General features: G+C 44.2%; 1 protein-coding gene across 1 annotated transcript in view; it reads right to left on the bottom strand.

Annotated features, from left to right (window-relative positions):
- LOC124555556 (histidine ammonia-lyase-like) overlaps nt 1-15,705 on the bottom strand; it is a 244,837-nt gene that overhangs the window by 180,315 nt on the left and 48,817 nt on the right. Inside the window, exons 2-3 of the mRNA XM_047129513.1 lie at nt 2,425-2,601; nt 2,278-2,344 (exon numbers count right to left, since the gene is read on the bottom strand). Coding sequence (XP_046985469.1) covers nt 2,278-2,344; nt 2,425-2,601 — 244 coding nt within the window. The remainder of the gene's footprint in view (nt 1-2,277; nt 2,345-2,424; nt 2,602-15,705) is intronic.

The following is a 15,705-nucleotide window of genomic DNA, read 5'->3' on the forward strand; positions in this document are numbered from 1 at the left end:
TCGAAGGCATCTTGAATGCAGTGAACTACGTGAACATTATTGCGGATCACCTGCGTCTCTTCGTGCTTGAAGTCTCCCCAGTCGACTATGACATCTTCGGGCAGGATTGCAGGGTCAGAATCGCGCTACGGTGGTTTTAGGGGCTTTATAGTGAACTCACATTGATGTGTTGGCCAGAAAATGTGCCTGATCTGTGCCTACTGGGACACATATCGGGCGCCAGCTACGTGCCCGTAAACCAGTATCTCGTAATTTTCGGGAATTGCTTGGCCTGTGCCTAGACAACTGGTGCCTCATACTTCTGGAATCCTGGCACGAACTTGTAGAATCCATGACAAGCGGAATCTCTGTTGTACTATGACTGAAAAGTGGAACAACACGATGTTAAAAAGGAGGTCATAATGTTTTGGCTGATCAGCGTATCTGGGATAATGTGAAACAGAGGATGAAACGCAGAAATCAACATTCTCGGAATTTGGTAGTTCTATGTGATCTAATTATTAATAAAGAAACTTGTAGACTACCTTTGAGGCCGTTTATCAAGTCCAGAGACGGTGTTGTGTAGTATTAGTGTGATGTCTCCCCGAGGCGGCAACGTTTTTGCCCTGTGTGGTTACTTTGTAAGGTTGTACAGTAGTCGTATAGCAACTATCAGCCGACCCCTCACAGGGGGAATGAAATAAACGTTAAAACGGCAAGACGCAATCAATATCTTCACTGCACGATAACAGTGGTGATGTTATTGATGACAGTGTCACTAAAGCAGAGTTACTAAACACGGTTTTCCGAAATTCCTTCACAAAAGAAAACGAAGTAAATATTACAGAAATCGAATCAAGAGCAACTGCTAACATGAGTAATTTAGGAAGCAGATAACCTCGATGTAGCGAAGCAGCTCAAAAGTCACAGCAATACCCAACAACTGAAAAGTTGAGTTACAGACCCATATCGCTAACGTCGATTTGTAGTACGATTTTGGATCATAAACTGCGCTCGAGAATTATCAATTACCTCGAAGAAAACGATTCATTAACAAACAGCTGACACGGATTGAGAAAATATCCTTCTTGTGAAACCGAACTAGCTCTTTATTCTCACGAAGTAATGAGCGCTATCGACAGGGGACGTCAAATTTATTCCACATTTTTAGATTTCCAGAAGGATTTTGACATCGTTCGTCGCAAGCGACTTCTAATCAAATTGCGTGCCTACGGAGTATCGTCTGATTTTTTTATTGGATTCTTGATTTCCAGTCAGAAATGTCACAGTTCGTAGTAACTGACGGATAGTCGTGGAGTAAAACACAAGTAATATCTGGCATTCCGCAAGGAACTGTTATGGGCCCTCTGTTTTTCCTGATCTACATAAACGGTTTAGGGACAATCCGAGCAGCCCTTTTAGACTGTTTGCAGATGATGCTGTTATTTGCCGTCTTGTAAAGACGAAATGCAAAATGATTTAAACAAGATATCTGTATGGTCCAAAAAGTGGCAATTGACTCTAAATAACGAAAAGTGTGATACTAAAAGGAATCTGCTAAATTTCGGTTACACGATAAATCACACAAATGTAAAGGCTGTAAACTCTACTAAATGCTTGGGGATTACAATTGCGAATAACTTAAACTGGAACGATCACATAGATAATGTTGTGGGGAATGCAAACGAAAGACTGCTATTTATTGGCAAACACTTAGAAAATGTAACAGGTCTACTAAATAGACTGCTTACACAACTCTTGTCCGCCCTGTTCTGGCGTATTGCTGTGCGGTGTGAGATCCGCATCAGATAGGACTGACAGAGTATATCGGGGAAAGTTCAGAGAAGGGCAGCTCGTTTTGCATTATCGTGAAATAGGGGAGAAAGTGCCACCGATACGATACACGAATTGGAGTGGCAGTCATTAGAACAACAGCGTTTTCCGCTGGGTCAGGACCTTCTGATGAAATTTCAATCACCAACTTTCTCCTCAGAGTGTGAAAATGTTTTATTGGCGCCCTCCTACATAGGTAGAAATGATGATCGAGATAAAATAGGAGAAATTATAGGTCGCACGGGAAGGTGTTCGTTTTTCACGCACGCTGTTCGAGAGTTGTACGGTAGAGAAGTAGCTCGAACGTGGTTCGATGAACCCTCTGCTAGGCACTTAAATACGAATTGCAGAGTAATCGTGTGGATTTAGATGAAAAAATTAAACGGACAGGGTAAAAACATACATTGGCGAGAGATGTCGGATATCATTTACGACGATATAATATAGTGAGAATTTGAAGGATACACGGGCTCCAGTATGTGCTTCAGGTTGTCTGGAATGATGGATGCACTCCGCAGGTCCGACCTCATCACTGAAAGAGAACAAGTGGTGTGTGGACATTGCCGGTAAAGTGGGCGCGTGCGCGTGAGAGCGCGGCGCAGGTTGACGTACCGACGATGACGAAGTCGTTGTCGTCGAGCACGTCAGCGATGGCGTCCTCCATGTGCAGCAGCACGCCCCCGCGCATCCTGCGCACCTCCTGCACGTCGTTGTCATCGCCGCTGCCCTTGTTCAGCTTGCGGTAGCGCATCAGCGCCTCCGAGCCGAGCCAGTGCACGTTCTGCGAGCCTGCGACACGTTCGCATGTCACACACCAAACACTGCCTGCAACTAGGTCTGTCATAAAATATCGATAATCGATAGCAGTAGTGCTATGCAATTGGTGCAGAGGATAGCGTTTTCAGTTAACGTGTAGGAGGACGACGGTTCGATTGTGGGATGTGGAATTTTTTTCTGCTAAAGGTAGTCTGTGAGGTACGGTGTAGCGATTACTGTGGGTCTTCTACAAAACATCTACAGTTACGTATTACGAACACGGAAACGGAAATACAATCGTTTTCGTTGGTCAGCTTTTAAAGAAATCTTTTGCATGTGGTGGACGCGAATTGTTTCGCACAACTGCGTCTACTAGATTCCAAACTTGTTTTGTGTGTAATCCTTCCCCAGTGGTCCCATCGATTAATACCGACAATTATTCTTGTCACGTTCGGGTCCATTACAATCCGTTACGGCCTTCGTCACCAGTAGGCCTAGCGACTTACTTAGCAAATAATTTCGATGGGACCACTGGGGGGAGGGTACACAGAAAACAGGTTTGGAATCTAGTAGAAGCAGTGGTGCGAAACAGTTTGCGTCCACGACGTGCTAAAGACTTCTTTAAAAGCCGACCAGTAAAAACGATTGTACTTCCATTTCTGTGTTAGTAATATGTAACTCCAAATGTTTTGTAGAAGGCCCACGGTAATCGCTGTATGACGATTAAGACGCTATATAGCGAACCACGCAGACTACTTTTAGCAAACAAAGACAAACACGCCTCGACTTAGTATCGAACCCTCGACCTCCTGCATGCCAACCAAAAACACTATCCAGTGCACAAACTGCACAGCACTGTTTTTCTTCTGGCAGAGGTAGTTACCAAACTTGTGATTACAGTGCCGCCGGACTGCCTATCCTTAACGTCCATTTATTGCCCGAAATATGCGCAGGACGAAATTTTGTGAGAGAAACTTTTGTACTGCCAGTATGTGAGGAATCGCGCTGCGAAGTTCGAGTGCGCGAATTTTTTTTCACGTTGTATATCGATAATACTTCTTCCCTATATATATCGATATCAAAACGGCAATATCGATTGCCGATTTTTTATTTTATACTGTATTCTTTTTCAAAAATTTCGGTAAATATTTGAAGTTGTTCTTTTGAAATTGTAGTAGAACGTAATTTTACTTTCACTGTGTGAAGGAACCTTATTATTTTTAGAGCTTTCGTGACATTCAGTCCTCTTTGATTATGTGAAGCAAGTATGCGTGGCACTAAACAAGTGGTCTGATTGGACTGGGAGCGGCGGGGGGGCTGCGGTGTGAATGGAACAATAAGATTTCCGATGTCAAGAAATAGCACACCACCTGCTATAAAAAAACGCGGAGACGTCTGAGGGGAAATGCTGACGTAATCGTCGCTTGGAGCTACCAACAGAAACTGCAACGTCTAGCTTCATCACGTAATTTTGACACTACAGCTGCTAGTTCGCTGGCGTTGGCAGAAACGAAAAAACTGAGAAGTCGACATGAAGTGTTCCGGACAAATCCGGTATGTGACGAAACCGAACAATGGGCCCATCGGGCACCTTTTATTGTGCTACTTGCATGCAAAAAAATGGTTCAAATGGCTCTGAGCACTACGGGACTTAACATCTATGGCCATCAGTCCCCTAGAACTTAGAACTACTTAAACCTAACTAACCTAAGGACATCACACAACATCCAGTCATCACGAGGCAGAGAAAATCCCTGACGCCGCCGGGAATCGAACCCGGGAACCCGGGCGTGGGAAGCGAGAACGCTACCGCACGACCACGAGCTGCGGACACTTGCATGCAATTACCAAGCGTTTTCTTTTGAATTCTTGCTTTAAGGGAGATTGCCAGTCTGATAGCTTGTTGATGTACAGAATATCTAACAATGAACCAATACTTAAATATAAAGCTCTAAAACCGGCAGTGTATTTACAATGTGAATCCGATATGTTTATAGATCGGTTGGTCGATATTTTTCCGTTGATATATCGGTATCTTTATTTGATATCTCAATGCCGATAATGTTATTCTTTTAAATACCGATATCTCGAAATACCGATGTTTTTAAAAATATTAACAGTCCTACCTGGAAGCACATGTACAGCTCCTCATCGGTAGCGAATATCTCAGCAACATTCTATTACAATACTAAGGATGAATAAAATCAACGACCAGGTAGGCCCGCATCTAACGTGCCGAGAAGACACAGAGTGCCGAGGGACTTGATTCATTGCTGAGGTCAGTTGGAGGGTGATTAAGTCCCTGGTTGGAAAAGCTGTATACAAAATCTGATCAAAAGTATCCGGACACCTACACTGCCGGAAAAAATGCATCAGAATCAAGGATCGTGTTTAATGGCACTAGTGTATAACATGTGCGTACTGAAGTGTTAGCGATTTATTTGTCACAGTCATCGGCGATCAGATAGCACTCAGGAGACCAATCTGTGCACACTCTGTTTTGACTTTGCAGGCAGTAATTGCGCTGAGTTTAGAGGTAAACAGTGTTAGCAACATTCATTCTAGGATGCAACCATGCCCCAACGACGAGTATGTACTCCAACTGATCAGTTTCAGACATTTGAACAGTGTCTCATTGTGGGCCTGCGGGAAGCTGGATGGACGTATCGATGTATTGCTGCACTTGTTGGGCGCAGTGCATCGGTGGTGTACGCCTGCTTTCAGCAGTGGTCTGTGGAACATTCCCACACTTGTATACCAGCTACTGGAGGTCCACATAGTAGAGACACACATCAACACCGATGCGTTGTGCAAGCAGCAGTGCCCGGCCAAACATCATCCAGTGACGAAATCGGGGCACGTGTTACACCTGATGTGTAATCAGGGACCATTCGTAGCCATCTGCGTGTTTCGGGATTGAGATCAAATGTGCCTCTGGCCAGGATAACAGTGACACCACAATACCGCCAGGCATGACTACTCTGGTGTCACAAAAGAGTTGACCGGAGAGAGAAATCGGCTCTGTCGTCTTCAGTGATGAGAGTAGGTTTTACCCGTAGATGAGTGATGGACGTACACATGTATGATGTAAAAATAGTGAGCTGCCCATTCCAGGGTGCCTCTGCTCACGGCAACACACAGGTCCCATCCCAGGCTTCATGGTGTGGTGGGCCATCAGTTATAACTCGCAGTTACGTTTGATATTTTTGCTGGGTAAAGTAACCAGTACCCACCACATTGGACACGCTATTACCCCCATGCTACTGCCAGTTATTCGACAGGAAGAGCATGGGCTTTTTCATGATGATAATGCACGTCTATACACGTCTGCTGCGACGAACGTGCTCTTCATGGTGCACAAAAACTCCACTGGCCAGCAAGATCGCTAGATCAACTCACCAACTGAACATGAATGGGACATGATCAATTGGAAACTTATCCGTTCTACAGGGACAACAAAAAAACTGCCGCATTGCAACGAAATGCGCAGCATGCTTGGGACAATTTGTCTCAGGATGCCATTCGGAACTATTATGATCTGTGTACACACTGAAAAGCCAAAGACAGTGGTACACCTGCCTAAATCGTGTATGGCCCCCGCGAGCACGCAGAAGTGCCGCAACACGACGTGAGATCGACTCGACTAATGTCTGAAGTAATGCTGGAGGGAACTGGCGCCGTGAATGCTGCAGTGCTAACCACATATCCGTAAGAGTACGAGAGGGTAGAGACCTCTTCTGAACAGCACGTTGCAAGGCATCCCAGATATGCTCAATAATGTTCATGTCTGGGGAATTCAGTTACCAGCGAAAGCGTTTAAACTCAGAAGAGTGTTCCTGGAGCCACTTTGTAGCAATTCAGCATGTGTGAGGTGTCGCATTGTCCTGCTGGAATTGCCCATATCACTCCAACTGCACACGCCCCACATCATTACAGGGCCTCCACCAGCTTGAAGAGTCCCTGCTGGCATGCAGGGTCTATGGATCCATGAGGTTGTCTCCATACCCGTACTCGTCCATCCGCTCGATACCATTTGAAACGAGACACGTCCGTCCAGGCAACTTGTTTCCAGTCACCAACAGTTCAATGTCGGTGTTGACGGGCCCAGGCGAGGTGTAAAGCATTGTGTTGTGCAGCCATCAAGGGTACACCAACGGTCCTTCGGCTCTGAAAGCCCATATCGATTATGTTTCGTTGAAAGGTTCGCACGCTGACACTTGTTGATATCCCAGCATTGAAATCTGCAGCAATTTGCGGAATGGTTGCACTTCTGTCACGTTGATCGATTCTCTTCATTTGTCTTTGGTCCCGTTCTGGCAGGATCTTTTTCTGAGCACAGCGATGTTGGGAATTTGATGTTTTATTGGGTTCCTGATATTCAAAGTACACTCGTGAAATGGTAGTACGAGAAAATACTCACTTCATCGGTGCCTCGGAGATGCTGTGCCGCATCTCTCGTGCGCCGACTGTAACACCACGTTCAAACCCACTTAAATCTTAATAACCTGCCATTTTAGCAGCAGTAACAGATCTAACAACTGCGCTAGACGCTTGTTGTCCTACATAGGCGTTGCTGACGCGGCGCCGTAGTCTGACTGTTTACATGTCTCTGTATTTGAATACGTATGCCTATACCAGTTTCTTTGGCGCTTCAGTGTATTTGAGTGACGTCCGACAGAACAGACACCACTCGTGATGACGCTGCTGATGCGCACATTTATATGAGATAGAGAATGGGGAAAGAACGGAGGGGATGGGTGTTAATTCGCGACTTCCAGCCGCACAGGGCATTGTGATAATGCGATGGCGAAAGTTGAAAATATGCGCCGGACCGGGACTCGAGTCCGGAATTAACGCATATCGTGAGGGATCGCCTGTTTTGTAGGACATATCCGACATGTCAAGGACACGTCCCACTCTTATAGAAAGGTATACAGGGTTATTGCAAATGATTGAAGCGATTTCACAGCTCTACAATAACTTTATTATTTGAGATATTTTCACAATGCTTTGCACACACATACAAAAACTAAAAAGTTTTTTGTAGGCATTCACAAATGTTCGATATGTACCCCTTTAGTGATTCGGCAGACATCAAGCCGATAATCAAGTTCCTCCCACACTCGGCGCAGCATGTCCCCATCAATGAGTTCGAAAGCATCGTTGATGCGAGCTCGCAGTTCTGGCACGTTTCTTGGTAGAGGAGGTTTAAACACTGAATCTTTCACATAACCCCACAGAAGGAAATCGCATGGGGTTAGGTCAGGAGAGCGTGGAGGCCATGACATGAATTGCTGATCATGATCTCCACCACGACCGATCCATCGGTTTTCCAATCTCCTGTTTAAGAAATGCCGAACATCATGACGGAAGTGCGGTGGAGCACCATCCTGTTGAAAGATGAAGTCGGCGCTATCGGTCTCCAGTTGTGGCATGAGCCAATTTTCCAGCATGTCCAGATACATGTGTCCTGTAACGTTTTTTTCGCAGAATAAAAAGGGGCCGTAAACTTTAAACCGTGAGATTGCACAAAACACGTTAACTTTTGGTGAATTGCGAATTTGCTGCACGAATGCGTGAGGATTCTCTACCGCCCAGATTCGCACATTGTGTCTGTTCACTTCACCATTAAGAAAAAATGTTGCTTCATCACTGAAAACAAGTTTCGCACTGAACGCATCCTCTTCCACGAGCTGTTGCAACCGCGCCGAAAATTCAAAGCGTTTGACTTTGTCATCGGGTGTCAGGGCTTGTAGCAATTTTAAACGGTAAGGCTTCTGCTTTAGCCTTTTCCGTAAGATTTTCCAAACCGTCGGTTGTGGTACGTTTAGCTCCCTGCTTGCTTTATTCGTCGACTTCCGCGGGCTACGCGTGAAACTTGCCCGCACGCGTTCAGCCGTTTCTTCGTTCACTGCAGGCCGACCCGTTGATTTCCCCTTACAGAGGCATCCAGAAGCTTTAAACTGCGCATACCATCGCCGAATGGAGTTAGCAGTTGGTGGATCTTTGTTGAACTTCGTCCTGAAGTGTCGTTGCACTGTTATGGCTGACTGATGTGAGTGCATTTCAAGTACGACATACGCTTTCTCGGCTCCTGTCGCCATTTTGTCTCACTGCGCTCTTGAGCGCTCTGGCGGCAGAAACCTGAAGTGCGGCTTCAGCCGAACAAAACTTTACGAGTTGTTCTACATATCTGCAGTGTGTCGTGACCATATGTCAATGAATGGAGCTACAGTGAATTTATGAAATCGCTTCAATCATTTGTAATAGCCCTGTATATTCGAGTGGTGTCTGTTCATCCCGAACAGGTCCGACAAAACTGACATCACTCAAATAGATACATTTCTGTAACAGCGCGACGGTTCCTTGACGTTTGTTTGAGGGTAGATGCATTAATATCGTCCGAAATCCTATGGGAATCAACTATTCGCGAGAAGTGAGTTAACGGACGAGGAACGCTGCATTGCAGCGTGCAACGATTTGGATATTCGAATCGTTCATTGACCGTGTCCGGATGGCTGGGAATACATAGGATTGGGGGGGGGGGGGGGGGGGAGAGGTCAAGTCAGCCGCTCATGAAAACCGGTAAATCTGAGTTCGAGTCCCGGTCCGGCACAAATTTTCAACTTTCCACCACAGTGCTCTGAGTGATTGAATGTCAGAATGTCACCAATTCCCACCCACCCCTTCCTCTTTTTTCCACATTTTCTACTTTTATGATCACTTGCATGCGAGAGTACACCCACCTCCTTTTACACTGTTGATTCCGCCTCTCACGACATCTAACGGTGAATTCCGCGTTACATAGAGGTGGCCGGGTACCTGTGATCAGATAGTTTATAGCTTGTCACTGTTCAGGAAGCAGAGGAATCGAGGCAAGTCGGATGGCCTTTGGTCGGTATGGCTTGTTTCTGTCCATTACTATTATTTATTTTATGGCCTTCATTGGAACACTCTAGTGAAAAATACAAAGATGTAAACAAGTTGTTACACAGGGATACAATTTGGCTCAACAATAACATAATATGGTATTTAGGTAATATAATTATTAGAGTCTATTCTTATATGAAAGGTGTTTTGCTCTTCTGTCTGTTCAATATTTCTTCATTCTTTCAGATATTTTCTTTCTTTCGTTACTAAATTTAGCTAGGAAACAATATAGCGCTCTGTAGCGATATAGCATCGAAGGCTGCACGTTGAATGCAATGCTGATTTGAATGTATTTCCTTCCTTGCGAGGAGGAGTTTGGCTTGTTCCGCCCACACCTCTCCTTCCCGTGCAGCAGGCAAGTTTTAGGCGGTGGTCTCGTGCTTACGCTTTCAGCATACCCGCGAAAGCTGCCATGTTATAGGGGAGAGGACCAACGTGTGGACACACCACAGATATTGAAGACCTGCAACTAATATATGATGCTAAAGAGAGACACACCTTCTGGTCAGCTAGATGGCAACGCGGTTTCAACCCAGATCTGTGCTTTGTTAGTAGAGACCACAAGGGTAAAGGTTACCCATCAAGCAGGAAAGCACTAACTAACTTCCCACACAGCCAGCATAGACCTGTCATTGTCCACTTTGGAGTACAAGTCCCTCCTATAAAATCAGCTCCAAAACCAAGATGGAATTTTGAAAAGGCTGATTGGGAGTCATACGCAAAACGTGCCGATGCCACTGTACGGTGGATAAAGCCAATCATTAACAACTATGAACGATTTAGTAAAGCTCTTATTGCATCAGCTAAGAAAACTATACCACGCGTTTTCAGGAAAGAATATACACCTGCCTGGAATGAAACAACTGAACGCCTCTACAACGAGTTCAAAGATTTGAGAGACAGGGAAGTGGCAGAGGAACTTATCGAGTCACTTGACAGCGCCCGAAGAGAAAAGTGGAAAAAAACCGTGGAAGGTATAGACTTTAGAAAGTCCAGTCGAAAATCATGGGCCCTACTCAGGAAACTAGGATCTGGTGCATACAATCCCTGTGAAAGAGCAAAAACCACTCCCAATGCAATTGCAGGCCGTATAGCCAATATGTCCAGGGCACCTCTTGACAAAGAAACCGCCAGAAACATTAACAAACTAATTAAAACACGGTGGAGACAAGCTACTGAAAGATGACATCCTGCAGCACCTTTCACAGTGGAAGAACTGAAAACGGCTATCTCGAACATCAAAACTAGGAAGGCAGCTGGGCCAGATGAGTTATACCCAGAATTTATTAAGTATAGTGGGAAAAATGTTATCAACTGGCTCGTGAACTTCTATAATAACGTCCTTGAAGAAGGCCGAGTGAATAAGATATTCAAAAGATCTAAAGTATTGCCAATATTAAAACCTGGGAAAACACCAGACAAGCCTGAACATTTTAGACCAATCTCTCTCCTGAGCACCTGCTTCAGACTCTTGGAGAGACTCTTGTATAATCGTATTGGGACGACTTTGAATGAAAGAATCCCCATCGAGCAGGCTGGTTTTCGACCACAACGTAATTGTTGCGACCAAGTACTGGCTTTAACAACACATATCGAGAACGGTTATGAACGGAAACTTAAAACAGCTGTTGCATTTGTAGATTTAACCGCTGCATACGATACTGTGTGGAGGCATGGTCTTCTTAGCAAGATACTTGAGATTGTCCCTTGCCATACCTTGGACAAATTACTGAGTGATATGCTCAGCAATAGAACCCTTGAAGTTCATCTAGAAGGAAGGAAGAGTCGAACCATTGTTTCAAACAACGGCTTACCACAAGGTTCTGTATTGGCAACATTACTTTTCAATGTGTACATAAGCTACATACCAACAACAAATGCGCGGAAGTTCTGTTACGCAAATGACATGGCCCTGGCTGTGCGACATGAAAGTTTTGAACAGTGTGAAAACTCCCTTAACCAAGACCTCGGAGTAATGGGTAAATATTTCAAATCTTGGAGATTAATTCCTAACCCAATAAAGTCAGAAGTTACAGTGTTTCATTTAAACAACCAACAGGCAACCCGATCCCCTGACGTTACCTTTGCTGGTAGAAAGTTAAAGCAGAACCCAAACCCAAAATATCTTGGTATTAAATTAGATAGATCGCTTACATTCAAACCACACCTAATAGATACTGCTGCTAAGATACGTACAAGAAATAATATTATTCAAAAGTTCGCTAATACTAGCTGGGTAGCTGATGTACATACTCTGAAGATTTCTTCGGTAGCGCTGGTGTACTCTGTTGCGGAATATTGCAGCCCTATTCGGCTTAACAGCAGCCACACGTCTAAAGTGGATACTCAACTAAACAATACCATGAGAACCATAACTGGGACCATTAAATCCACCCCACTACCTTGGCTTCCTGTTCTCTGCAGTATAGCTCCACCACATGTTAGGCTGCAAACCGCCTTAGTTAATGAATGGCGTAAAATCTCCTCCAATACCAACCTTCCAATCCATCAGGACACTGCCCCAAATCTTTCCCGACTAAGATGTAGAAGACCACCATGGAGAACAGCTCAAAACCTTATAATTACGTCTTACGGTGCTATGGATTCACGGAAAAATAAATGGTCTCAGACTGAACTATCCAAGAACTGCAATGAAATATCACCTGGTGGAAACCTACCTGGTACAGACCTGCCAAGAAGAACTTGGGTTATACTCAATAGACTCAGAACTGCTCATGGCAGAAGTGGCGAGATGCTCTGTAGATGGGGCATACGAGATTCACCACAGTGCGATTGTGGACATCCAGAGCAAACGATCCAGTACATCATTCAGGAATGCCCTAAACGTGCGTTTAAAGGATCCATTCGAGAACTTTATGCAGCCTCCCCTGCAGCTGTCGAGTGGGTGGAAGACCTAGACATAGAACTTTAAAGAGACTCTATAGATTCCATATATGTGACTGCTGAATGACCTTATAGAAACAATTTCTGTATGATAATTTTATCTTATCTATGACAAAATACCTTATTGTAACAATCTGTGTATGCCTACTTTATCCTTAATTGAATGTCCATAAGACGAGACATTATTTATGTGTTATAATGTATGTTGATTTTATCTTTATCTGTCTGTATGTATTTAAACATGAAACCATTTGTACTTGAAAACCACATACGCTAAATAAATAAATAACCACAGTTCCGTGCCTAATACGGTGGAGGACAACCGCTAGCATTCAAAACAGCATCTAGTCTTCTTGCAATGGATAAATACGGGTTCATTACAGTTTTCAAGGTAATTGTGGCCTTCCTCCCTCAAAATAGTGGCAAGCTGAGGTAACGATGATGGAGGTGGATAGCGATCACGCATCCTTGTCTTCAAAGCAGACCACAAAAGGCTCAATAGTATTGAGATCTAGTGACGATGGTGGCCAAGGGAAATGCGATAATTCATCATCGTGCTCACAAAACTGGTCCTGGACAATGCAGGGTTGTCGTCTTGGAACATATCGTCACCGTTACGGAATAAATGTTTTACAGTGGGAAATACCTGATAAGCCAAAATAGTCACATAATCCTCGACAGAAATGCGACCTCGCAGATTACCCGTGGGGCCCATGGAATACCTCCATATGACTGCCAAATCATCACCGAATCCCCACCATGTTTCACTCTTGGAACGTAAATTCAGCCAGAAATTGAAAATAGTGTGTAACAAGATTCATTCGACCGAATAACTTTCTTACAGTGCTCCACGATGCAGGTTTTATGGCTTCGGCACCACGTTTTCATGTTACGGGCATTTTCATCACTGCTGAGTGGTTGTGGAATTCCAGCTCGCCCTGAAATTCGCACCTTATGGACTCCCTTAGTGTTTTTTTTGTTGCTGCCTGGGTTCGCGAGTGCGACATTCAGTTCTGCAGTAATTTTTGAAGCTGTCGTCCTTTTTATTTTTCGTCATAATCCTCTCGAATGACCATCTGTGACAATCACTCAGCACGCACTTTCACCTGCGTTGTGACTTAGCGGATGATGTTTATCCTGTTTCCCTGTACCTAAATTTTCGATATGTGCCTCTTGAAACACCAAACACTTCGTCTACCTCGGTTACACAGGCACCAAACACACGAGCGCCAACAATCCCACCTTCTAATTCACTTAGCTCTCACAACTACACAGAACACTGTTCTGACCACGGCGTCCAATCACTTGCGAACGCAGACACTTTCGATTTTACCTGCTTCGAAGGGTTGAGTGCCCTTGTCTCCTCCTCCTACCCTGGAACACGGCCCCTGGGATTCCCCTGGAAGGTGTACAGAAACTTGCTGTTTTACCTGCTCCGAAGGGAAAATAGCGCCACGCTGGTCGAAGCACAAGTCCTTATGCTCACTTTACTTCCGAAGTTCCTCGGGTGACCATCAGTATGGAAGTTATTACAACGGCCAAGGGCAGGCCTTCCGCTCATCACAGTAGTTACACGATCGTGAAGTGAAGGAACCTAAAGAATCTGTTTTTACGTGGGCGACCTTACGTCAAAAATCGGATCATTGCAATGGAAGGATGCATTCGAAGAACGGAGAAGTGTTTAACATAGCAGAACATCTCTGTGGATCACCTGATGATTCAGTTCTGGCAGTGAAGAACCAAGTGGAGAGGGCGAAGAAGAGACATGAGAAGAAACTACGCAGTTATCAGAGAAATAGGTGGATGAAATGGGAAATCTTCATGATAAAGATTATGCCTTTGTTACGTGATGCCTAATTCAAAATCTTTGAAGAGGACCTTGCGTCGTCACTGGAGTCAAGTGTGGGAAACAAACAATAGCTCATAAACACTTATGAATTTGTACTTTCATCATTGCAGTCCAGTCAGCAATCGTGATAATCTAATATATAAGAAACTACCAGCCCCGATTGCGGTAATGAAACCAACCTTTATCTAGGTTTCAGCCCAAATAATTGAGCCTTCTTCAGAAGATATACCTGAATCTATAATATGTCCAAGAGGGCATGGTCTAGAAATAAAACTACAACAGCCTGAATAAGCGTAGTCACATTTTAAAAATGAATCATCTTCATGAAGGTCTTTTAAAAACGGGAGATGGCAGTAACTTTCTTCGAGAAGACGAGAAATTGCAGGAGAAGATAATCATTTTTAGTGGCAATAAAGGGAAAGAAAGCTCAGAAACGTTTTTCTAATTTTTTATGGATGGGACATTTAAGAAGTGCAGCAAGTAGTTTGCACAAATCCGAACCAAACATGAAAACTTTGGAGGACCGAGTGACGAAACAAACGTTCTTCCTACTGCACTTGCGCTGCTACTAATATAACGAAAAGCTCTCTCAATCTTTTGACTACTTTGTTAACAACTGCCTACAGAATGAGGATATCCCCAAAGCAATGTGCTACGGAATATGGCATCGAACGGTGAACACCGTAGAAGGGTGGCACAACAAAATAATAACAACATAAATAACATTATTGGACACCCTCATCCTACGTCACCTACTTGGTGGAGTGCTTGAAGAAGGAAGTGAAGCTCACAAACTGCATGTTCGTGAATTTGGAGATCAATCTTGAAGGAAAGAAGAGGAAGAAGAAATAATTGAAGCTGGACAACAGGAGACAGATCCGCAAAAAAATATGAAGAGTTTGGCAACGTTAGGTCCTGCTTGCGACCCATTGACTGTATTCAGAATGGCGATTAATATATGTTAAAAAGTAATGTATTAAGAACCTATGGAGACCACTGAGTCCTCTCGCAGATTATTTAATTAACATTATAAAGTACTCCCTAAGGCAAAAAAAAAAAAAAAAAAAAAACGACGCACCGTGAAGGAATTATCCGAATGGGACAGAAATCGGTAAACGTGATGTACATATACAGGCAAACAAATGACTACAATTTCAGAAAAATTGAATGATTTATTCAAGAGAAAGGGCTCCATAAATTGAGCAAATCATTAACGCGTTGGTCCACCTCTGGTCCTTATGCAAGCATTTATTCGGCAAGCCTTTAATTGATAGGTTTGTTGGATGCTGGCCAAGGTAGGGTTTGATAAGCACGAAGACAAGCAGTAATACTCTCGCCCTATACGGCTGGGCATTATCTTGCTGAAATGTAAGCCCACGATGACTTGTCACGAAGGGCAACAAAACGAGGCATAGAATGTCGCGGACTTACTGCTGTGCTGTAAGAGTGCCGTG

This window comes from Schistocerca americana, chromosome X, assembly GCF_021461395.2.
Source record: "Schistocerca americana isolate TAMUIC-IGC-003095 chromosome X, iqSchAmer2.1, whole genome shotgun sequence".
Lineage (NCBI taxonomy): Eukaryota > Metazoa > Arthropoda > Insecta > Orthoptera > Acrididae > Schistocerca > Schistocerca americana.